Consider the following 23631-nt stretch of genomic DNA (forward strand, 5'->3'; position numbering starts at 1 on the left):
ACCACCTAAAGGGATCAGAGAGGAATTTTCCAGAGATTTTTTTTTTCTTAACTTACTGGCCGTCATATCTTTCCGTTTTATTTGCCTCTCCTGGGAAATTACGTGGCTGCAGGGGAGGAGGTAGGAAGAGTGTAAGTTGGGATGCTCCAGCCATTATAAGTGTGAGACAGCCTCGACAGGTCAGTGGGTCTGTTCTATTTTCGTACGAAGCACTAAGTTAGAGGCTTGAAGAAGTGCGCGCAGCGATCCCGAGGCACACGCGCACATCTGAATATGGAACACTTTCTCTCACCCTCTGAATTGGGATTATGTCCTTCTCTGTCAGTTTCACCCCATTGATCGGATCCACCATATCTTGTTTAATCAGTTTCTCCACGCATTCCATGGTGACCACAGCACCTCTGCAAACCAGTTTTTAAAAAAAAACACAATAAACCAAGACAGCCACACGAATGACTTCAGGGTCACAAGTGCGCATTTCTGACACTCCTACTGGTGAATGATGCTGTCCCACTTTTGTTACTATGGGGCAGCATTTCACCTACTGGGTGTTAAGAGAAGGGTATTAATGGATCACAGAGAAGTGGGGCGACGGGAGAAAAGAAAAGAATTAAAATAACAAGATTTGACTGGAGAGATCCCAGGTTGGAACAGAACCTGTGCTAAAATAGCTGATTTGAGCTGGGAATAACAGGAGGAGGTACAAGAACTGGTCTCAGTAGCTCTGGACTAGGAAGACAATGGGAGGTTTTGATAGGGTAGACAGACAAACTATTTCCTCTGGTTGGGGGGAGTCCAGAACAAGGAGGCATAACCTTAAAATTAAAGCCAGGCCATTCAGAGGGGATATCTGGAAGTACTTCTTCACAAAGGCTAGTGGAAATCTGGAACTCCACCACCCCCCATCCATGGATGGATTCACCCATCCATCCCAAAAAGTTGTTGAGACCAGGGATCAATTAAAAACTGAAAATGTCGAAACTGAGGCTGGTAGATTTTTGTTAAACAATGGTATAGAGGGATAATGTGCAAAGGCGGGTAAATGGAGTTGAAGTACAGATCAGCCACAATCTAATTGAATGGTGCGGAACAGTTGAGGGGCTGAATGACCTACACCTGTTCCTGAGATTAGGCTGGGCTTGATTTAACAGGGCATTGACATGGGAGCAGGAGCAGACAGTGACCATGGCCCTGCACTCAGCACGGAGCCAGAACCCTCAGTTGAGATGGGGAGATGTTTGATGGGAGAAACGATAAAGACGCACAAATAAATATCAAAAAGAAATCTCTCCCCTGATTGCTCAGAGGGTGGATTAACTGCCTGGAGCAATACCGAGAAATACGGACCAGCGGGTCCCAGGTATCTGCCACTCAGTGAGGACGTCAGTGAGCTGTGGTCCACGCTGACGTGTTAATGGCTGTGGAATTGGAAACTGGGATAAATCTGCTTCCTTGGGTTTATTCACTGGAAAGAACAGCAATAAATCATTGACAGGCCCCCTTTTAAAAAAAATATATTCAGGATTTGGATGAAGCTGCCAATTCCCCCTGAAGCGGCTTGTGAGGCCACTTCAAAGGGTATTAAGAATCAAGCATGCAGTGTTACAGGAGCCATGTACAGGCTAGAACAGATATTAGTAAACCAGTTGGGTTTTTATGCTAATCCATAAATTACCAAATATATTGAAACCAATTTTTCCGACTTGCCATAGTGGGTTTGGAACTCATGCTCTCCAGGTTGCTAGTCCAATACCCTAACCACTACTCCACCCTACCTGATAAACAATGGCCACAGCTGAAGGAGAGATGGAACACCAACGGTCCTGGGCCATTTTGCCGACACTCTCACTTTATGGACTGACTATGACTGTTAAACAGAGACTGGAGACTCATCAACTGGCAACTCAATAGTTGATCACTGGGCAATACTATGAAAGGTACATTCCCAGAGCCAAAGTGTGTCTCAGCCTCGCCCCGCTGCCAAAGGATATGAAAAGATCAACAACTTACATTTATATAAAAGCAAAATACTGCAGATGCTGGAAATCTGAAATAAAAACAAAAAATGCTGGTTCCGAAGAAGGGTCACTGACCCGAAACGTTAACTCTGCTTTTCTTTCCATAGATGCTGCCAGACCTGCTGAGTGGTTCCAGCATTTTTTGTTTAACTTACATTTATATATTGCCTTTAACGTAGTCCCAAGGCACGTCACTGGAACGATTATCAAACAATATTTGACATTGAGCCACATTAGTGACCACAAACTTGGCCAAACAGGTAGGATTTCAGGAGCGTCTTAAAGGAGGTGGGAGAGGTTTAGGGAGAAAATTCAAGAGTTTAGATCCCAGGCAGCTGAAAGCAATGGTTGGGTAATGAAAATCAGGGATGTGCAAGAGGTCAGACTTGGAAGAATGCAGAAATCTCGGAGGCTTGTAGATCAGGAGTGGAGGGGTGGGGCAGGGGACAAGGCAGAGGACCCAGAAATGAGGTGTGGGGAGATGGGGGTGGGGGTGGGGGATGGGGGGGGGGGGGGGTGGAGGGAGAGGCAGAAGTCCATATTTCACTTACGATGGCCGCAGTACAGCACACGGCACGGAGTTTCCCAGTACGTCCCGGGTCACAGCACAGACATAGCGCTCCTGCTTGGTGATTAACTGCACGCGGTCCAACTTATCGTCGACTGGCAAGAAGTTCACAGTGGTCAGGTCTTTCATCTTCAAAGGTTTCCCACTCATAGGGCAGTACACTGTCTTATCCTGCAAGAAAAGGTAGCTTAACAATTCGGAGATACAGGGACAGGAGTAGGCTGTCTGGCCCATTGAATCTGCTCTGTCATTTTATGCAGTTCTCTCTCATTCATCCCAACTCTCCCACCTTCTCTCATATGCTCTAATGTGTCTAGTTCACTTTTAAAAACCTCAGTTTGTTCTGTATTTATGATTCTCTGGGACAGAATATTGTACATCCTCACAACCCTGGACTTCACCAGTCAGTAAGCCTCCAATGGCTGTTTGACAGTAGTAGTCAGCCCTACTGTGTGGGTATTATTGCACCTCAGCAACACAGCCCAGGATCATTTGCATCAGGCGTGACTCAGTGGGTAGCACTCTTGTGCCAGCCTGTGCTGATCTCAGGCAGGGTAGCGTTACAAGATAAGGAAAGGAAGATTCAGCTGGGGTCTTAAGCACCTAATCATTAATGCAGCTACCTCTCTGCAAAGTGGATGATTGCAAATGCAGGCAAGGCTAAGATCCGGCTTGGCAGTGATGCTTCCACAGTTGAATAGTCTGCCAGAAACTCAATGGCGTACAAGAATGGACAGTTGGATGAGGTGCTGGAGGTCTGTAGGCACCCTTGGAAGCATTGCCCCAGCAAATGCTTCAGAAGGGAGGGTTGTGAGGGAAGAAATACTTGACCGCTGAGAACTGAACACACTGTGTTTTTCAGGCAGTCTGTGCTCTCTAGCAGCACAGAACAATGAGGCCTGTACATTGCACCTTATAAGCTGAACATTTTGACACCGTCAAACTAGTACTGGTGTATCTCCCTACATTCCCCAACAAAAGAGCCCAATAAACTTTGCCATTTTGTGGCCTGGTCTTTCATGTCATAATGTTCCTAGAATTAACTCTTCAACTCTTTTTGAAACAGATGCTGTAAGAGGAGCCGACTGGGGGACTGATCTGACATACAATGTTCTTGCTATCTATATACAGATATTAAAAATCTTGCACCTTCATACGTTCCCTGGCTACAAAGATGAAAATTTCCCGTTATAACCTTCTACATTTCCTATGTAAATGTCACACTGTAATGAAAGCCTCCTGCCACTGGGAGCACTGTACTGCAGAGAAACGCCTCTGCTCTAACCAACTCCACTGTTGTGCTTCACAAATTATCATTTTTCCTATTTTAGTGTAAATAATATATCACTACTTAAATAAAAAGGTCAGAGTGGATCATTTTTCTTTCACACGCAGCCTCCTCCTGCAAATTTCTCCCCTCCTTTCTTCAGGGCGCTGACCCTTGCTCAGATACAGATCCATAGACATCTAGCTTGCACAAATGTCTGTACTCCATGCACTCCCTACGACAGTGACTACATTTCAAAAGTATTTAATTAGCAGCGAAGCACTTTAGGATGTCCTGAAATTGTGAAAGGCGCTATATAAATGCAAGTCTTTCTTTTTGTACATCTAGACAGTGAAGGCATCGTAGGGATGGGGGATTTTATTTACCAGGTTAGTTTGGAAAACAGGGTTTTTCTCCTTAGAACAAAGGAGATAGAGGGGAGATTTGATAGAGGGTGTACAAGATTATGACAGGCTTAGATAAATTAAACAAGGAAAATCTGTTCCCATTAACTAATGGTACAAGGACTATTGGACACAGATTGAAGGTTTTGGGCAAGAGATGCAGGGGGAATATGAGGAAGAACTTTTTGTTTTTACACAGTAGGTAATGACCTGGAACTCGCGGCCCATAAGTGTGGTAGAAGCAGAGCCAACGACTTTGAACATAAGAACTAGGAGCAGGGGTAGGCAATTCAGCCCCTTGAGCCTGCTCCGCCATCCAATTCGATCATGGCTGATCTCATCTTGGCCTCAACTCCACTTTCCTGCCCGTTCTCCATAAATAATATTGATAGGAATTGAATGGCCACCTGAGGGAAATAAACTTGCAGGGCTACAGGGATCGAGTGGAGGAACGGGACTGACAGTATAGCTCTGCGGAGAACTGGCATGGAGGCCAAATAGTCATTTCTGGCACAGAAGGAGGCCATGATTCTAAATCCCCGTCTCACCTAACAGCTGCTGTGCAGGTATGATACCAGCAGCAAACACTCTTCCTCCCATATTAACGGCACTATATAAAGGCTGCACCCCTCACTGCCAGCAGAACCGTATCTCAGCAAAAAAAGTTCCAGGGCATGCAGATGTAATTCAGTCCCCATTTTAAATGGGAGGAAGTTAAAAGGGTGGGTGTGGGGGAGGTAGTGAGGGGGGGGGGGGGGGGGGAGGGGGACAAGAAAAGCATCAAGATAGAATCAATTGCCTCGGAGAATCTTACCGGTTTTCTTATGGTAGTCGCTTTAGCCTCAGGAGTGAGTGATGGGATCCAAAAACTGGGCAAATGTTTTTCACTCTCTTGCTGAATGGGTTCCGTGCTGGAACTAGCCTGGGCGTCCCCTGGGGATCAAATGGCAAGTTCAGAGGGGGCAGGGGGTAAGAAAAAGGACCATAAACGGCACAGATTATTTAAACTTTCCAGTGGCGCCAGTGAGATCCCCCACGGCAGCACATAGAGAGAGAGGTGAAACCCTGCTCTCACTGTTGCCGAGTTGTTTTATCGCGAGGGGCAGTTTCCATTTTTGACGCAAGTATGTCACAAAGTCTGGCTGTTCGCATTGATGATGCAAATCGAGTCAAGCTTTAGCGAATACTCCTTCAACTGGGCTGCAAAATAAATTCCCAACTTCATTCCCAACAGCCTTTGGAATTATGCTTAGCGCAAGTTACCAAGCTGAAGCTCATTTCTAAACTGCCTCAGTTAAACCGTCAAAGGATCTGCGTGCAAACATGACACGCTGAACGTCGCACGACGCCATTTTAAGTGGATACACGTGTCTTCTGAGTTTGAGCCGCGCCATGGAAGTCATAAAATTGGAGGTTCAATTCCATCTGCCATGAGTTAGCTGATCTCAGCTAGGGCAACTGTTAACGAGCTACAATTGTTCTCCGTACTAACAGACTGGGGACTGGGTGAAGGACGCAGAGGTGAAATCTGGCAGGGTTACCACCATTAAATCGCTAGCCATTGAAATCGGCTGGTAAAAGTGCCCTGCTGCCCACAGTTAAGCAGCCCGCCCCCCCCCCCCCCCCCCCGTGCAACTGCTGCTGAGGGTTACACATGAAACAAGGTACCAAAAGAGTGCCTGTGACCAGGTGAACCAGCGCGAGACGAGAAGGTGGAGGATGGAATAAAGAAAGCAGCCAGAAGGAAAACGCAGTGGTTAGGAGTCCTCCAGTGGAATTTTTGTTTAAGGTTTGCTTCACCAGTGGCTTGACAGGGAATCATCAGCAGTAATCCTGCAGTGTTGCTGCCACTGATACACAATAGCAAACTAACAGAGGCAAGTTCAAACAGCATCCGAGATGCAGCTATTAGAGATGTGCACCTAGAAAGAAAGACTTGCATTTATACAGGGCCTTTCACCTCAGGACGTCCCAAAGGGCTTTAAAATCAATGAAATATTTTTGAAGCGTAGTCAGTGTTGTAATGTAGGAAACGTGGCAGTCAAATTGCACTACTTCCACAAACAGCCATGTGGTAATGACCAGGTAATTTTTTTTTTTTTAAAAGTGATGTTGATTTGAGGCATAAATATTGAGCAGGACACCAGGGCAAACCCGCCCCCACTCTTCTTTGAATAATGCCATGGGATCTTTTACGTTCATCTGAGAGGGTAAGCGAATCCTCAATTTTTAGTGTCTCATCACCTCCAACAGTGCAGCACTCCTTCAATACTGCACAGGAGTGTCAGCCTAGACCGTTGTGCTCAAGTCTTGGAGTGGGTCTTACTCAGAGGCAAGAGCGATAAACACGGCACTTCCTCTAACAGGGACTGGTGACATGCTGATAACAGTAGAAAGGGAGTGATTCATGGGAGGCCACACGTCTCCAACTTAGAGTTGATTTTCTAGTTCCTGTCGTCAGAACATCGTGGGTTCAAGTCCCACTCGACAGACTTGAACACAAAATCCAGGCTGATTCTCCAGTGCAGGACTGAAGGGGTGCTGCACTGTCACAGGTGCCAGCTCTCGGGTGGACGCACAAGATCCCATGGCACCATTTAGAAAAGAGCAGAGCAGTTCTCCTTGGTGCCTTGGCCAATATTTATCCTTCAAAAACATTACCCATGAGAAGCAGTGATCTAGTCATTGATCACATTGCTGCTTTGTGGGAGCTTGCTGTGCGCAAATTGGCTGCTGCATTTCCTACATTAGAGCAGTTCAAACGAAGTGCTTCATTGGCTGCAAAGCACTTTGGAATGTCCAGAGGTTATGAAAGGCGCTATACAAATGCAAGTCAGTCTTTCTACAGGAGACTGACACGGCAGCCAAGCAACTTTAGAAGTGGTGCATTTCCGTGTGACTAACCCCACTCCCCCAAGGGGGAATTCTGTTATTCCCGACTACCTGCCATGGAATACCTTACCCTCTTTGGCCCTGAAGGGATTCAGTGGCTTGCTCACAATGGTTGACTCTTTCTCCAGGAACGCTTTGACTTTGGTCTCCTTCTCCGCCTTCGCCAGCTCTGCCAGCTCTGCCTTCTTGATATTTTTCTGTTTCTCGTAAGCCTAGGACATTAAATTTAAAAAAAAAAGTTTCCAAAATAAAGGATGACGCAGTGCCACACGAGGTGGGCTGCAGGTTCGCGCCTGCGACTGCCCACACAAGACCCCGACATCTGTCAGGTCAGTCAAGTAACAACCAGGGAAGTCACCACTAACATCTCCCAGGGACCCGATAAGCACCAATGGTGGGTTTGTATAGAATATCATCTATCCCTACTGCCCTTATGCAGCTGTTCTAGGATATATATTGTCATATATCCTTTATGTCTAATACTAGTTTGAGAAGTAGAGAAACCGTGAAAACGTCTAATTAATACTATTCATTAAATCAAATCAAAGTGATAACACCTTATGTGTTGTATATATGGGATTTAGATACCAAAAATACTCATGAACCCCGGGAGATACTGCCCTTGTTGCATATGTTGACTTAGAATGACTAGATTGAAGTCTCCCCCTTTAACCTGAGCTTCAGAATGTTACATTCTTATGTTTCATTACAAATATGCATCAGAAGTCATTGCTACCTCCCTGCGTACATGCTGTTAATTTAGTGTTACCCTTTGCTGTGTCTACCTTTGATGTCAAATCTCTTCCAATCTTTACTGCAATAGCAAGTATTCTCTCACCTACACTGGCAGTCAAAATTCCTACTCCACATTCCCTCCTGCTGCGATAAAAGCCTATCTGGAACAGCATTGTGCACGTTTTTCTGGTGTGTTTTAAGCTAACAACTCAATATTATCTAAATTCCATACAATGCCAATGAGCATACTCTATTTTAATAAACTGTACATGCCTAGAGCTGCCAGCAACATCAAACGAGTCAGCTTATTCCCCTGCTCAACAGCTGCCGATTATTTGGCAGAAGCCAGGAAATATCAACATGCAGCACCAACAAGTCGCCGGTCAGAGCACACGCATCGAAAAAGTGCAGCACCTCCCCTAGTGGTTCAAATAATCAGGAGGTGACTGAGCCATTCAGACCAGGGATGTCCCAATTTTGATTCCTGATCAGTGCTGACTCAGCTCATAAGAAATAGGAGCAGGAGTAGCCCATACGGCCCCTTAAACCTGCTCCTCCATTTAATAAGATCATGGCCAATCTTGTACCCCAACTCCGCTTTCCCGCCCGATCCTCATATCCCTCAATTCCATTAGTGTTCAAAGATTTACTGATCTCTATGTTGGATATACTCAATGACTGAGCATCCACAGCTTTGAGGTAGAGAATTCCACAGATTCACAATCCTCAGTGAAGAAATTTCTCTTAATCTCAGTTTTAAATGGCCAACCTCTTATCCTGAGGCTATAATCCCCTAGTTAGAGACTCTCCAATGAGGGGAAAACAGCCTCTCAGCATCTACCCTGTCGAGCTCTCTAAGAATTTTATGGATTTCAGTGAGATTTCACCTCCCATTCTTCTAAAATCTAAAGAATACAGGCCCTTTCTAATCAATCTCACCTCGTATAACAACTCTCCCATCCCAGGAATCAATCTGATTTATAGATTGATCACAGCCAGGAAATAAGTGGGCGGTGCTAAAATTGACCTCAATGTCCAGACGATTAGGAGAATTAATACCAGGCCAGGTTCCCAGTCTCAACACTCGGTATTGTACTGGGAAAGCAAAATACATGCACAGACATTGCATGTAAAAGGGATGGGTTTTAGCTTTTGACTCCCTCCATGGTCAACAGTCTACCAGCATTCACTCCATTGTGCCACACTGAAGAACAGCCCTTTGAACAAAGTACCAGAATCCCAAGGAGCATTGTCCCAACGTGAACCAACACTTTCAGGAGGGGAGAGAGTGGACAACATCATCATCCCCCAACTCCTCTTATTTCATGGAGAGAGAGACAGCGAGGACATGAGAATGCGCAAGAGACAGTGAGCACATGAGAGAGCATGAGAATGCGCGAGAGACAGCAAGACAGAGAAATGAGAAAAGTGACATTCTCGGTGAGAGGGGCAGGAGGAGGAGATGAGAAAGGGGAATCTACCTTTATCTTCTTGGCAATTTTGGTTTTTTGGTGCAAGATGTATTCCAGGATTGCTTCCTTTTCATATATATAACCATCAGGTCTGCATAACGAAAAAATACAAAGAAATATTCATTAGCGTGATAAACCATTAACTTTTTCAACATTGAACACAGACATATTTACATTTAACAATATTCTGACTAGCCCCCTCAATGGTTCAAAGGGTAAATGCACGGTGATCTACTGCGCAACAGAGGGTAAAAGACCACAGGTTTGATGCTTGAACTGTGCCGAGTTAAGAACAAATGAACTTGCATTTATATAGCACTTTTCACAATCTCAATGCCAAAGTGCTTTACAACTAATGGAGTATGCACAGACACTGTTATAATGCAGGAAGTGCGTCAGCCAATTTGCACACAATCTCCCGCAAACAGCAATGATAACAGGGCTATGGCAACATGATGTTACTGGACTAGTAATTCAGAGGCCTGGACTACTAATCCTGAGATACCAGTTCAAATCCCACCACAGCAGCTGGGGAATTTAAATTCAATTAATTAAATAAATAATATGCAATTAAATTATTAATAATAATTAAATAGATCTGAAACAAGAAACTAGTATCAGTAATGGTGACCATGAAACAACCAGGTTGTTGTAAAAACCCATCTAGTTCACGAATATCCTTTAGGAGAGAAAATCTGCTGTTCTGACTCCAGACCCACAGCAATGTGATTGACCCTTCACTCTCTGCATACGAACATACAAATTAGGAGCAGGAGTAGGCCACTCGGCCCCTCGAGCCAGCTCCACCATTCAACAAGATCATGGCTGATCTGATTGTAACCTCAATTCCACATTCCTGCCCACCCCCAATAATCTTCCACCCCCTTGCTTAAGAAGAATCTATCTACCTCTGCCTTAAAAATATTCAAAGACTCTGCTTCCATCGCCTTTTGAGGAAGAGAGTTCCAAAGACTCACAATCCTCAGAGAAAATATTTCTCCTCATTTCTGTCTTAAATGGGCAACCCCTTATCTTGAAAACTGTGACCCCTAGTTCTAGATTCCCCCACAAGAGGAAACATCCTTTCCACATCCACCCTGTCAAGACCCCTCAGAATCTTATATGTTTCAATCAAATCGCCTCTTACTCTTCTAAACTCCAGCAGATACAAGCCTAGCCTGTCCAACCTTTCCTCATAAAACAGCCCGCTCATTCCAGGTATTAGTCTAGTAAACCTTCTCTGAACTGCTTCCAATGCATTTATATCCTTCCTTAAATAAGACCAGTACTGTACACAGTACTCCAGATGTGGTCTCACCAATGCCCTGTATAATTGAAGCATAACCTCCCTACTTTTGTATTCAATTCCCCTTGCAAAAAACTATAACATTCTATTAGAGTCAAAAGAGAGATACAGCACCGAAACAGGCCCTTTGGCCCAACGAGTCCGCGCTGACCATCAACCACCCATTTATACTAATCCTACATTAATCCCATTTCCCTCTCACATCCCCACCTTCCCTCAATTCTCCTACCACCTACCTACACTAGGGGCAATTTTTACAATGGCCAATTTACCTATCAACCCACATCTTTGGCACGTGGGAGGAAACCGGAGCACCCGGAGGAAACCCATGCGGTCACAGGGAGAACTTGCAAACTCCGCACAGACAGTACCCAGAACCAAACCCGGGTGGCTGGAGCTGTGAGGCTGCGGTGCTAACCACTGCGCCACTACTGTACCTGCATACTCATTTTTTGTGATTCATGCACTAGGACACCCAGATCCCTCTGCAATCTCTCACTATTTAGATAATATGCTTATTTTTCATTCTTCCTGCCAAAATAGACAATTTCACATTTTCCCACATTATACTCCATTTGCCAGATCTTTGCCCATTCACTTAACCTATCTATATCCCTTTGTAGCCTCATGTCCTCTTCACAACGTACTTTCCTACCTATCTTGGTGGCATCAGCAAAGTTAGCAACCATACCTTCGGTCCCTTCATCCAAGTCAATTATATAAATTGTATTTCCATGCCAATATGTCACCCCTACACCATGAGCTTTTATTTTCCGCAATAACCTTTGATGTGACACCTTATCAAATGCCTTCTGGAAATCTAATGCAATGGCCTCGCAAGCCACCCAGTTGTATTCAAGGCGGTGGCTCATCATCACCTTCTCAAGGGTAATTAGGGATGGACAATAAATGCTGGCCTTAGCAGTGATGCTCACATCCCATGAATGCATGAAAAAGATAATCTGTGTTTTAGTAAAGTAGATTGATGGATGAGCATTGACTAGGACACCAGGGAGAATTCCCCTGTTCTTCTTTCTGGCTCCAATACCTGAATACCCTGAGTGGTCAGTAAAGCATATGGGATCTTGAGCTTCAGAAGTAGAGGCATTGCGTACAAAAGTAGGGAAGTTATACTGAACCTTTATAAAGCTCTGATTGGGCCCCAACTGGAGAAGTGCGTCCAGTTCTGGACACTAAACTTTTGGAAGGATATGAGGGTGCAGAGGAGATTTACCAGAATGGTTCCAAGGGTGAGGGCTTTCACTTACAAGGTTAGATTGGAAAAGCTGGGGTTGTTCTCCTTAGAACAAAAGGAGATCGAGGGGAGATTTAATACAAGTGAACAAGTTTATGATAGGTTTTGTTAAGTTTGACAAGAAAAAAACTGTTCCCATTAACTAATGGTACAAGGACTAGGGAACACAGATTGAAAGTTTTGGTCAAAAAATGCAGGGGGAATATGAGGAAGCACTTTTCTGTTTTACACAGCGGGTGGTAATGACCTGGAACTTGCTGCCCACGAGGGTGGTGGAAGCAGAGACAATCAATGGTTTCAAGAGGAAGTTGGATGATCACCTGAAGGAAATAGACTTGCAGGGCTACGGGGATCGAGTGGGCGTGTGGGACTGATAGGATAGCTCCCTGGTGAGCTGGCATGGACTCGATGGATTGAATGGCCTCCTACTCTGCCAGAAATAACAATGACTCTATGATACTACTCATTGCCTATACCAGGTGGCTAATTTACCAATTTTAATGGAAAAATAGATAGAAATTACAGGGAACAATCCCAAAATACAAAGATCTTGGGAATCTGATCTAATAAAGGGAGATAAAAGCAAAATACTGCGGATGCTGGAAATCTGAAACAAAAACAAGAAATGCTGGATTCACTCAGCAGGTCTGGCAGCATCTGTGGAAAGAGAAGCAGAGTTAACGTTTCGGGTCAGTAAAGGGAGAGTTTGATTCGTTCAGTCACCACGAGCCCGGTAACAGACACAGGAGGGCAGCAGCATGTGTGGGACCCCAGCGGGAATTAGGGGTGGATTCCAGGAATCCGCAGCTTCCAGAAGAAGGATGGAGAAATATCAGAGGAAGGAAAAACAAGAAGGACTCACGTTACGACGGGATCCTTGCACGGCTGCAAGGACAAACAGCAGCAGTCAAAGTCCTTGATGGCGTCTTTGCTGAGGCGCAGGGACTGCGTCCCATAGCCCGAAACAGCTGGGTGAGAAGACAGATCCGTTCAGAGTCATCCTGACCACAATCAACCCTAACACAGTACATGGCACGGACACAACGCTGAACAACCAGTGGGAAAGAAAGACTTACATTTGTACAGCGCCGTTCACCAACAGACATCTCAAAGCGCTTCGCAGCCAACGAAGTGCTTTTGAAATGCGGTCACTGTTGGAATGTAGGAGATGCGGCAGCCAATTTGCACACAGCAAGATCCCACAGACAGCAATGAGGTAATGACCAGACCTTCAGTTTTTGTAATGTTGATTGAGGGATAAATTTTGGCCGGGACACCTGGGAGAATTGGCCCAATCTTCTTCAAAAATAGTACCGTGGTATCTTTTAAATCCACCTGAGGGGGCAGATGGGGCCTCGGCTTTACATCTCATCCGAAAGAAAGTACTTCCGACAATGCACCTCAGTACTGCACTGGAGTGTCAGCCTCGACTATTGTGCTCAAATCCCTGGAGTGGGTCTTGAACCCACAACCTTCTGAATCAGAGGCGAGAATGCTCCCCACTGAGCCACAGTTGAACTATTAAAAGAGGGCACCTCACTAGCCGTAACTAGCACTCACAATGGGTCCTTCACCTGCAGAAACAAACAATCTCTTAACCCCCACCACCCCTCCCCCCAAACGTTCCTTCTCACTCATCACCACCCCCCAACCCCCAGAATAACAGTACACTCCTGCTTGTATGTTGGTCCTGCTGCTGTCTCCAGCCCATCCTGGAGGTCACATTACTGACTGGCCCCTGCATGCCCTCTGACTAACTCCCCAGGTCCCCAGCCCACTGCCATGGGACAAATCGGGAGTGTCAAAGAGAGCAAGGATGTGGCAAAACACTTGCAGAAGGATTTATATTTGTTATACAATGGAACACACAAATAGTAATGCTCAACGATATAAAGTAATACATATTTGATCTAAAAAAAATAAATGCAAGGGTGTTTGAATGGAATTGAATCAATGCAGGTAGACTTATAATGGGAGCTGTGAGTTATAGTAGACGGTTTACCAACGTCTAGATGGTGTGTTAAAGTATTAAACAAGCAAATAGATTATAGTGAGCATAAGAGGTTACAGAGTTTAGACAGGTCAATGGGCAGGATTTTCACTGCAGGTTTCAGGACTCCACCATCAGGCTCAAATGAGGGGGTCAGAAGCCCACACTGTCTGGGAAACAGTCACTCGTTTGTGATTTTCCCCTGAAATTGCCAATTAATGGTCAGAGGACGGGCTCGCCGTCCAATTAAGGATGGTGCAGGCTCTCAAAGCTGGGGAGCCAATAGGAGAGCCTCCAGCTCGGAGATGGCAGCAACAAGGCTTTCAAGGTAAGAGAGAGAGAAAAAGAGTGAAAGAGAAAGAGAGACCGACAGTGAGAGAGACATGGAGCGGGGGGGGGGGGCTCCCCAAAATGGAGGCGGCCTCTCTCCAACTTTATTTTAAACTTCAAAATAAAAAAAACCCCTTTGCTGCCGGGCCCCCTTTGCGGAGGGGGAACCCCTCCTCAGGGCGGCCTGTGGCTGCTGCTGAGACCTGTCAGGCAGGGAGGGCCTCTAAGCCTGCCTGGAGTGCGGCTCCTCCCCCCTGTCTGGTCTGCTGCCGGAGTCCGCCTCCAAGCGGCTACCCTGCACCCAGACACCTCCTGGGAGCTGCAGGCCGCCTGGAACATTCCAGTCAGCCTCCGACAATAGGCCTTATTAGGCCACTAATGAGACGAATCGGCTACCCGCCACTCGGAGGTGGGTATCCTTGCTGTGCCCCCTCATCCCGCATGTTGGAAAATGGCCCGGGGGTGGGATCGACCAGGGGAACCTGCATGCCAGCTGGCAGCACGCACGTCCACACCCACCGGAGTCTAAAAATTCAGCCCAATGTTCCAGATGTAAATCCTTCAAAAAGAGCCAAAGGTAAGTTGAGGAAACTTATTTTTTTTTTAAACACAGAGAGTTATAATGATCTGGACTGCGCTGCCTGAACGGATGGTGGAGATACATTCAATAATAACTTTCAAAAGGGAGTTGGATAAATACTCGAAAGGAGAAAGGTGCCGGGCTATGGAGTAAGTGCAGAGTTGGACTAATTGAATAGCTCTTTCAAAGAGCCAGCACAGACAAAATGGGCTGAATGTCCTCCTTCTGTGTGTTGTGTGATTCTATGCTGAAGTTTTTCAATGCACTGGTCAGATCATTGGAGTTATCACACTATTCGAAACAGACGCATAGAGAACGGGAAAGACAAAATCAAAATACTGCGGATGCTGGAAATCTGAAATTAGAAACAAAAAGTGCTGGAAATACTCAGTAGGTCTGGCAGCATCTGAGGAGAGAGAAACAGGGTTAAAATTCCAGGTTGATTAGATTCTGACCGAAAGGTCATCGATCTGAAAAGTTAACTCTGTTTCTCTCTCCACAGATTCTGCCTGACCTGAAGAGTGGTTTCCAGCATTTTCTCTTAATTCCAAAAGGTAAACATTGGGAATTCCAAATCGGATTTTCTCGGTGCCCGACGAAGCTATCTTCACCCTTGCTGATGACTCCATCTCACTCCCTGTCCACTTGCTCAGGATGATCCAAACTGCACACAATCTCAGCATTTTGCTCGACCCAGATCGAGCTTTTTAAGTGTCATAATCCTGTTCATTACCACACCTCCTTACTTTCACCCACCCTTCAGCACCTCTCCCCTCCCCATCACTGTCTATGGCCACGGGTCACCTCCCATTTGATCCTTGATCGCTTTACAATATTAAATTCCCCCTCCCACCTACAGTCCCATACCTGTGTCCTTCTTCTTCTCGTAGTAGGTGTACACAGCCCCCGCCGTGCAGTTCTTCCCGTGTCTTGTCATCACTCACACACCAGCCGTGTGGCTCAGCCCTGCACGAATAAATGAAAAGAAACATCGGCAAACACCAGACCTTTATGGATCATTCAGCCCATCTAAATTCATCCTGCGACAAAGATCCTCAGGTTGTCCCAGTACAACATCCAAATGCTTCTGAAATACTTCCAGGGTTTCAATCTCAACTAGTCCATCCCATGCATTGGCCAACAACTTGCATTTATATAGCGCCTTTTACATAGTAAAAGCCTCCCAAGGCGCGCCTCGCAGGAGTGTCATCACTCAAAACCTGACACCGAGTCACACAAGGAGATATTAGGATAGGTGATCAAAATGTGACCAGCGAGGTTTTACAGAACATCTTAATGGAGGAGAGGCAGGCAGAGAGGTTCCTGGGCTTAGGACCTCGGCAGCTGATGTCAATGCCACCAACGGCAGAGCGATGAAAATCGAAGATGTGCAAGAAGCCAGAACTGGAGGAGTACAAAGATCTCGGAAGGTTGTAGGGCTGGACAAACAAAGGAACGGCTGTCAGCAGTGTGGTGAAGGGAAGGGGGAATACACTAAAAGGCCAGAGTCAGAAGAATGGAGAGTTTGAGGGATTGTAAGATGTTATAAAGACAGGGAGGGGTGAAGCCACTAAGGGACTTAAACACAAGGACGAGAATCTTAAATCTGAGGCATTGGGAACCTGAAAATGCAACTTTTTTTCCTTCCCCTTCTCCAAACTTAATGAAAACAGCAGACAACTCAGATGAAGTTGTGGAACTGGCAAAGGAGCTCGTAGTGCTAACAAACAATAAATAAACCCATCCCAATACAGTCACAAAACAATTATAGTAAAACAGTAACATAACTAGACACTCTAACCTCACAACCCTCCTATAAGACAAGATCCCTCATAAATTAGATCAACAATTTGTAATTATGTCATTCGAGCCTTTATAAACATGCCTTTACATTCAATGTTTCATATCAATTCCGGAATATAATTTAGAGACGTTCCCTTAACTATCAGTATCAGATACCTAGTTTGAGAAAGGAACATAGGTGGTAAGATACAAGTGTATTTCGAAGCTAACAACTGCTGTCAGCTCCTGCACATTGTTTTAAAACATTAATAAAATTATTTTTCCATCAATCTTAGATGGCAAGGAATTAAACTCAAAATGTGATTACGCCACTTTTATGTAAAAAGAAACATTCATATAGAAGTACTACTGAAAAAAAAGAGACACGCTGTCAAAGCTTTTCGTCTTGCACTCATCAGGACAGATGCAAGAATGCCAAATTTCAAAGGGAGCAACAATTTACACTGCATGAGAAAAGGGTGCTGATTGTTTGGCAAGTTGACTCGGATTGATCGGGGGGATTGCTATGGAGAATGCACCAGGGAACGAATGGCCCCACACTTTTGTTTAATTTGAAAACAACTGGAGATGTTCGTTTTTCCTGCAGATGACAGGTCCCTGCATATAGGGGAGGCGGTGGCGTACTGTTATTGTCACTGGACTAGTAACCCAGAGACCCAGGTATTTCTCTGGGGACATGGGTTCGAATCCCACCACAGCAGAAGGTGGAATTTGAATTCAATTAATAAAAAGAAAAATCTGGAATTTAAAGCTAGTCTAATGATGGCCATGAAACCATTGTCAATTGTTGTAAAAAACCCATCTGGTTCACTAATGTCCTTTAGGGAAGGAAATCTGCTGTCCTTACCTGGTCTGGCCTACATGTGACTCCAGATCCACAGCAATGTGGTTGACTCTTACATGCCCTTGAAATGGCCTAGCAAGCCACTCAGTTCAAGGGCAATTAGGGAGGAGCAATAAATGCTGGCCTGGCCTGCGATGCCCACATCCCATGAAAGAATTTTTAAAAATGAATATATGTAACTTCTAGCAAGTATAACTGAGCCTCATAGAGAACCTTATCACTTCTCAGAAACACCCAAAACTCTTCACAAACACTGAACTTCAGGATAACTCAAGCATTTACATAGGCAGATACACAGCAACCATCTTATATAAAACAGCATCATACAAACCACAAGTGACCAGTTAATTTTTTTTTAAGCGATTGTGGTTGAGGGATAAATATCAGCAAGGACACTGGGGAGAACTCCCTTACTCTTCTTCGAATAGCGGCCTCCGGATCTTTTGTGTCTACCTGAGCAGATAAACAAGACCTCAGTTTAACGTCTCATCTGAAAAACAGCACCTCCAACAGTGCGGCACTCCCTCAGCACTGTACTGGAGTGTCAGCCTAAATTATGGGCTCAACGGAGGTGAGAGTGTCTCCAATAGTCAGACTGAAAAAACTAACATGTTACTTCCCTGTTTCGTAACATCATAGAGCACAGAAGGCCATTCGGTCCATCGTGTCTGTACTAGCTCTTTGATAGTTATCCAGTCCCATGGCCCTGCAATTTTCCCCTTCAAATATATATCTAATTCCCTTTTCAAAGTTATTATTAAATCGGCTTCCATCACCCTTGCAGGCAAATCTTTACAAAAATCTTCCCCTGATTATATATTAAATGATTTTTTTTTTAGCCCAAAGCTGTACCTTTAACTCAGACTCACACAAACCGTCCAAGCAGGAAATGCGTCAGATTTGACCCAACCGGAAGGGAAAGGCGGCGGATTTTCTTCCGGTGTATTGGGCGGAAGTAGGGCAAAGGGCGGCGGTAGCGGCCGTTGAGCATGCGCACACTTATCTCACTGCGTACGGTCTATAAATTTTAATTTAATACTCTCTCTAACAGGTTCTTTTGAGTAACGGGGACTTTGAGTAGGTTCGCGGCTGTATTTAAAACAAGTGGTCCGTCCTTGTCCGGGGGGGGGCGGTGGTGGTGGTGGAAATATACCAGACTGTCGGCCGCTGGGAAAGTGGGCCTTTGTCAAGCTGTGCGCCCCCTACTGCTCGGGAGGACCATTCACTCTCATCAGTCCTGCAGCTCCATTCAAATCCACCTGATAACTTGGCCAGCCTTCTTCCTAATCATGATTACCAGCCAATACAAAACCTGTACATACACAATAGGATTAGTCAGCACCTGTCCAAAAGCAAAAGTCTAACTCAAGTTCTTGCCTACTGTTTTTTCACCTGTCTGGTTCAGATTTCCAGCATTTACCGTACTCCAATAACCATACTGTTTCCTAATTTTCTTTTAAATATTCATTCATAGGACTTGGGCACCGCTGGCAAGGCTGGCATTTATTGCCCAGCCTTCGATGCCCCTTGAGAAGTGCTGCTGAGTCCGTGCAACAAAGGTGCTCCCGCAGTGCTTTTGGGGAGGGAGTTCCAGGATTTTGTCCCAGTAACAATGAAGGTTGATATATTTCCAAGTCAGGATGGTGTCTGACTTGGAGGGGAACCTGGAGGTGTTCCCGTGCACTTTCTGCCCTCGTCCTTCTAGGTTTTTGAGGTCATGGGGTAGAGAAATTCTGCCAAAACATATGATGCAGGTGCTGAGTTAGTTGAGTTCTGTTAGATTGGGCTCAATGCTGCTGGTTTGGAAGGTAAAAATCCATTAGTACTCGTTGGGAAGCTTGCATGTGTGGGTATTGGCGGACAACCAGATCAGGCACAGCCCTTATTGCACCCCCCCCACCCCCTCCCAATGATCCAATAGCTTTACTATTGAAGAATAGTCGGTTGGCTGGGATACTGAAGACCACTGACGACAGTGGGAAAATCTGCAGGAAAAATCAGGAGAGGCCGAGGAGGAAAGTTGCAAAGTTATGAAAGGCATTAAAAATGCAATACTGATTGCAAATAAACTTGCACAATTACGTGCATCAAGATGTCTAAGACATTTCAACAATGTAAACCGGACACCAAAGAGTCTGTGTTGCGAAAACAGAACTTCTTTGTTTGAAACTACCTGAGCATCTTATAATGTGGAATCTCAGCCTGTGGAACCAATTCAGTATGAGTCAGTGTCTAATGGGGGGTGGGGGCAGGGTGATAGCAAGAAAATTGAGAGAGAAACACCATAGTAACAGGTCAGGTTTTACAGCGGCTCCTCTAAGAATGACTTGTTCTCAAAAGGAAGCACAGAACTGAAGGCACGAGAGCGAGGCAGAGATAAGATTGGTCTGTGGTTAACCTGGTGACGAGTACGATGATGAGGTGACAGCAATTCATAACAGATTCATCTGAAAGGGGCAATTCAATCACTCTCGTTATCACAGAGTGCACAACCCAATTGGAGATAGGACCCCACCACTTCCTCTTTACACAATTCTTACCCCATTTTCGAAACTGAGACTACCTCCACAAAAAAAAATTTCAAAGTAATTTTTAACTTTCACCGCAAATTTAACATGATTTTATAGACATATTTACCATACTGTTCCGTGGGCTACAGTAGATCTCTGGTGACTAGGTTCTTCATGTGTGTGGCTGGATATTGAGGTTAGGATGGAATGGTTGTGAGGCAACTCACTCCTGTATCGAAGAAAACTGACTTCCTTTGCACTTTTTGGAATGTCAACTTGGTACTGTTTTGTAATGCATTTTTTACAGATTTTAATGAATAAAGTATATTTTTGGGGAAAGAAAGGATATTGAGGTTGGTAGGTAACTCAAGCATGGTGGTTATCAATAATCCCATTCTGCCCTCACTCCACGTTCCAACTAATGATTGGGATCAGGAATCTTGGTTGATTGTATTTCTCCCACTTCTCTAGTCTCGATGCTCTCTGAATCACAGAACAGTTAGATTGCAGAAGGAGGCCATTCGGCCCATCGTGTCCGCACTGGATCTCCAAAAGAGCAATTCACTCAGTTCCACTCCCCCGCCTTCTCCCCATAACCCTACATATTCTTCCTTTTCAGATATGCTTCAGTTGAACCTGCCTCCACCACACTCTCAGGTCATACATTCCAGACCTTAACCACTCTCTGTGTGAAAAAGTCTTTCCTCATGTCACTTTTGCTTCTCTTACCAAATATTTTAAGTCTGTGCCCTCTCGTTCTCAATCCTTTCACGAGCGGGAACAGTTTCTCTCTATCTACTCAGTCCAGACCACTCATGATTTTGAATACCTCTATCAAATCACCTCTCAGCCTTCTCTTCAAGGAAAACAGTCCTAACTTCTCCAATCTATCTTCATAACTGAAATTCCTCATCCCTGGAACCATTTTCATGAATCTTTTCTGCCCTCTCTCCAATGCCCTCACGTCTTTCCTAAAGTGCGGTGCCCAGAACTGGACACAATACTCCAGCAGAGGCCGAACTAGTGGCTTACACAAGTTCAACATAACTTCCTTGCTCTTGTACTCTAAGCCTCTCGTGGCTTCTCAACCCCAATGTGGTTGAGATCAGTTTATCAAAGACTGGGAATGCAAGCTAAGGCAGTAACGTCATGATTTGTATTTTTATTTCAGCCCACAGAGTTTTTTTTGTGCAGTTCACAAGGAATTTGGAAACTAGAACAGCTATCGCCATGGCGACAGGCAATGAATGAAGCCATAAATGAACTGAACTCGCACAATTTTCTCACTTATTTCCATACTTTCATCTTAAGTAAAAGAATTGTGTTTATGCAGTGTCTTTCACAACCTGGGGATATCCCAAAGCACAGCCAATTAGTTATTTTTTGAAGTGTGGTCACTATTGTAATATATAGAAATTTGCACACAGCAAAGTCCCATACACAATGTCATAATGACCAGATAATTTGTTTCAGTGATGTCGGTTAAGGGATAAAGATTGGCCAGGACATCAGGGAGAACTCCCGATCTCTGGTACTGTGGGGCTCGATTTAAGACCTAATTCGAAAGATGGCACCTCTGACGATGCAGCACTTCCTCAGAACTGCATTGAAGTGTTAGCCCACATTATGTGCACAATCCCTTGGAGTGGAACTTGAACCCACAACCTTCTGATCCAGACGAGAGTGTTTCCAACCAAGCCACGGCTGATACTTCGGCAGTCGTTCTGTAAGGGGGCAGCTGAGCAGGTACCTGCAGGTCGGGTGGCAAAATTGGCAGAGGGCATTAACCCCATTGTCCCCAGCCCATCTCGTTAGGGAATAAGAATTAGGAGCAGGAGTAGGCCATTCAGCCCCTCGAGGCCACTCCTCCAATCAATAAGATCATGGCTGATTGACCTCATCTCCACCTTGCAATCTCATCATACATTACAACTGTGACTACACGTCAAAAGTACTTCATTGGCTGTAAAACACTTTGGCAAGTCCTGAGTTTGTGAAAGGCGCTATATAAATGCAGATCTTTCTTCTATTATAGATATTCTGGCCCCCTGTGTTAATTTACGTTCCAAATAACTGGCTTTCTTTCCATACGATTTTTTTTTTAAATGTGACACAGAAATTTACATATGTGACAACGTTCATCTTAAGTATGGAGACCTAGATGCAAATTTTTAGTATATGACTCGTGGACTTTCTGTAGCAACACTCATGGTAAATCGAAGCTTACACTGTTGCAAAGGAGGTTAAGATAATCTGTGGAATTAATATTTCAGTGAGTGAGTGGTCAATCAATTGGAAGAGCCTCCCTAGAGAGATGATGGGAGCAGTTAGTATAGATCCATTCAGATACAAATTAGATGGATTTATTTCAGAAAGTAATATTTTGGGATACAGTTTATGATTAATTTTAGACATGATGTGCAGTGAATGTAATATACGTGGAAGGACCAAGTGACTTTGGTCTATGGTTTCCAAGCTCTCCACCAAAGGGGCTTTTCTCCCCTCATCCTGAGGGGTCTTGACTGGGTGGAAGTGGAAAGGATGTCTCCCCTTGTGGGAGAATCTAGAACTAGGGGTCACTTTTTAAAAATAAAGGGGTCACCCATTTAAGACAGAAATGAGGAGAAATTTTTTTCTCTCAGACGGTCGTGAGTCTTTGGAATTCTCTTCCTCAGAAGGCGGTGGAAGCAGAGTCTTTGAATATTTTTAAGGCAGAGGTAGATAGATTCTTGATAAGCAAGGGAGTGGAAGGTTATCGGGGGTAGGTGAAAATGTAAAGTAATCAGTTCAGCCATGAATGTGGAGCAGGCTCGAAGGGCCAAGTGGCCTACTCCTGCTCCTAATTCGTATGTTCATATCAAGGGATATGGGGATAGTGCAGGAAAGTGGCATAGAGGTAGATGATCAGCCATGATTTAATTGAATGGCGGAGCAGGCTCAATGGGCTGAATGACCTACTCCTGCTCCTATGTTCCTAAAGGGCAATTATTGGGACATGAAAGTGGGAAAGGATGGCATGGAGAGGAATTGTGCAAGATGAGACAATGAAATAAACTGTTGAAGTAACTGGTGAGTTGGTGCAGTGCATCATGTAGGTCTTACATACTACAGCATCCTGGTTGATATCAGCTTCTTGAGTGTTCTTACAGCTGCACCCATCGAGGTAGATGTTGAGTATTTCTACATGATGAAAAAGAAAACAAAAAGAATGGCCTGCATTTATATATCAACTTTCACAACAACCGGTTATCTCAAAGCACTTTACAGCCAATGACGTACTTTTGAAGTAGTCGCTTGGTAGGACAGTACTTGTGTATTGCTGAAAAAGAGACATGCTGTCGAAGCTTTTCGCCTTGCACTCATCAGGACCGGTGCAAGAATGCCTAATTTCAAAGGGAGCATCAATTTATACTGCATGAGAAAAGAGGTGCGGATTGCCAACCAAGGTTAGGTTGGAGAAGCTGGGGTTGCTTTCCTTGGAGCAAAGGAGATTGAGGAGAGATTTGATAGCAGTGTACAAGCTTATGACAGGTTTTAGCAAGGTAGACAAAGAAAAACTGTTTCCATTAGCTGAAGAAGTGCGGGGGGGTGGGGTGGAGATGTGAGGAAGAACTTTTTTTCACAACAGACGGTAAAGACTTGGAACTCGCTGCCCAG

At 44.8% G+C, this 23631-nt stretch overlaps 1 protein-coding gene across 7 annotated transcripts in view; it reads right to left on the reverse strand.

Moving 5' to 3' along the window:
* nosip (nitric oxide synthase interacting protein) overlaps positions 1–23631 on the reverse strand; it is a 32910-nt gene that overhangs the window by 3207 nt on the left and 6072 nt on the right. The window contains exons 1-9 of one of the 7 annotated variants that reach the window (XM_068019638.1): positions 18317–18380; positions 17796–17917; positions 15685–15783; positions 12780–12885; positions 9366–9447; positions 7220–7361; positions 5072–5190; positions 2570–2757; positions 293–401 (exon numbers count right to left, since the gene is read on the reverse strand). In XM_068019638.1, the coding sequence (XP_067875739.1) occupies positions 293–401; positions 2570–2757; positions 5072–5190; positions 7220–7361; positions 9366–9447; positions 12780–12885; positions 15685–15754 (816 nt within the window). In that variant the 5' untranslated portion in view covers positions 15755–15783; positions 17796–17917; positions 18317–18380. Of the gene's footprint in view, positions 1–292; positions 402–2569; positions 2758–5071; positions 5191–7219; positions 7362–9365; positions 9448–12779; positions 12886–15684; positions 15784–17791; positions 17918–18316; positions 18398–23076; positions 23155–23631 lie in introns of those variants that run through there. The other 6 variants (XM_068019639.1, XM_068019637.1, XM_068019641.1 and 3 more) reach the window with 6 other exon arrangements.

Source organism: Heterodontus francisci, chromosome 41 (genome assembly GCF_036365525.1).
Source record: "Heterodontus francisci isolate sHetFra1 chromosome 41, sHetFra1.hap1, whole genome shotgun sequence".
Classification (NCBI taxonomy): domain Eukaryota; kingdom Metazoa; phylum Chordata; class Chondrichthyes; order Heterodontiformes; family Heterodontidae; genus Heterodontus; species Heterodontus francisci.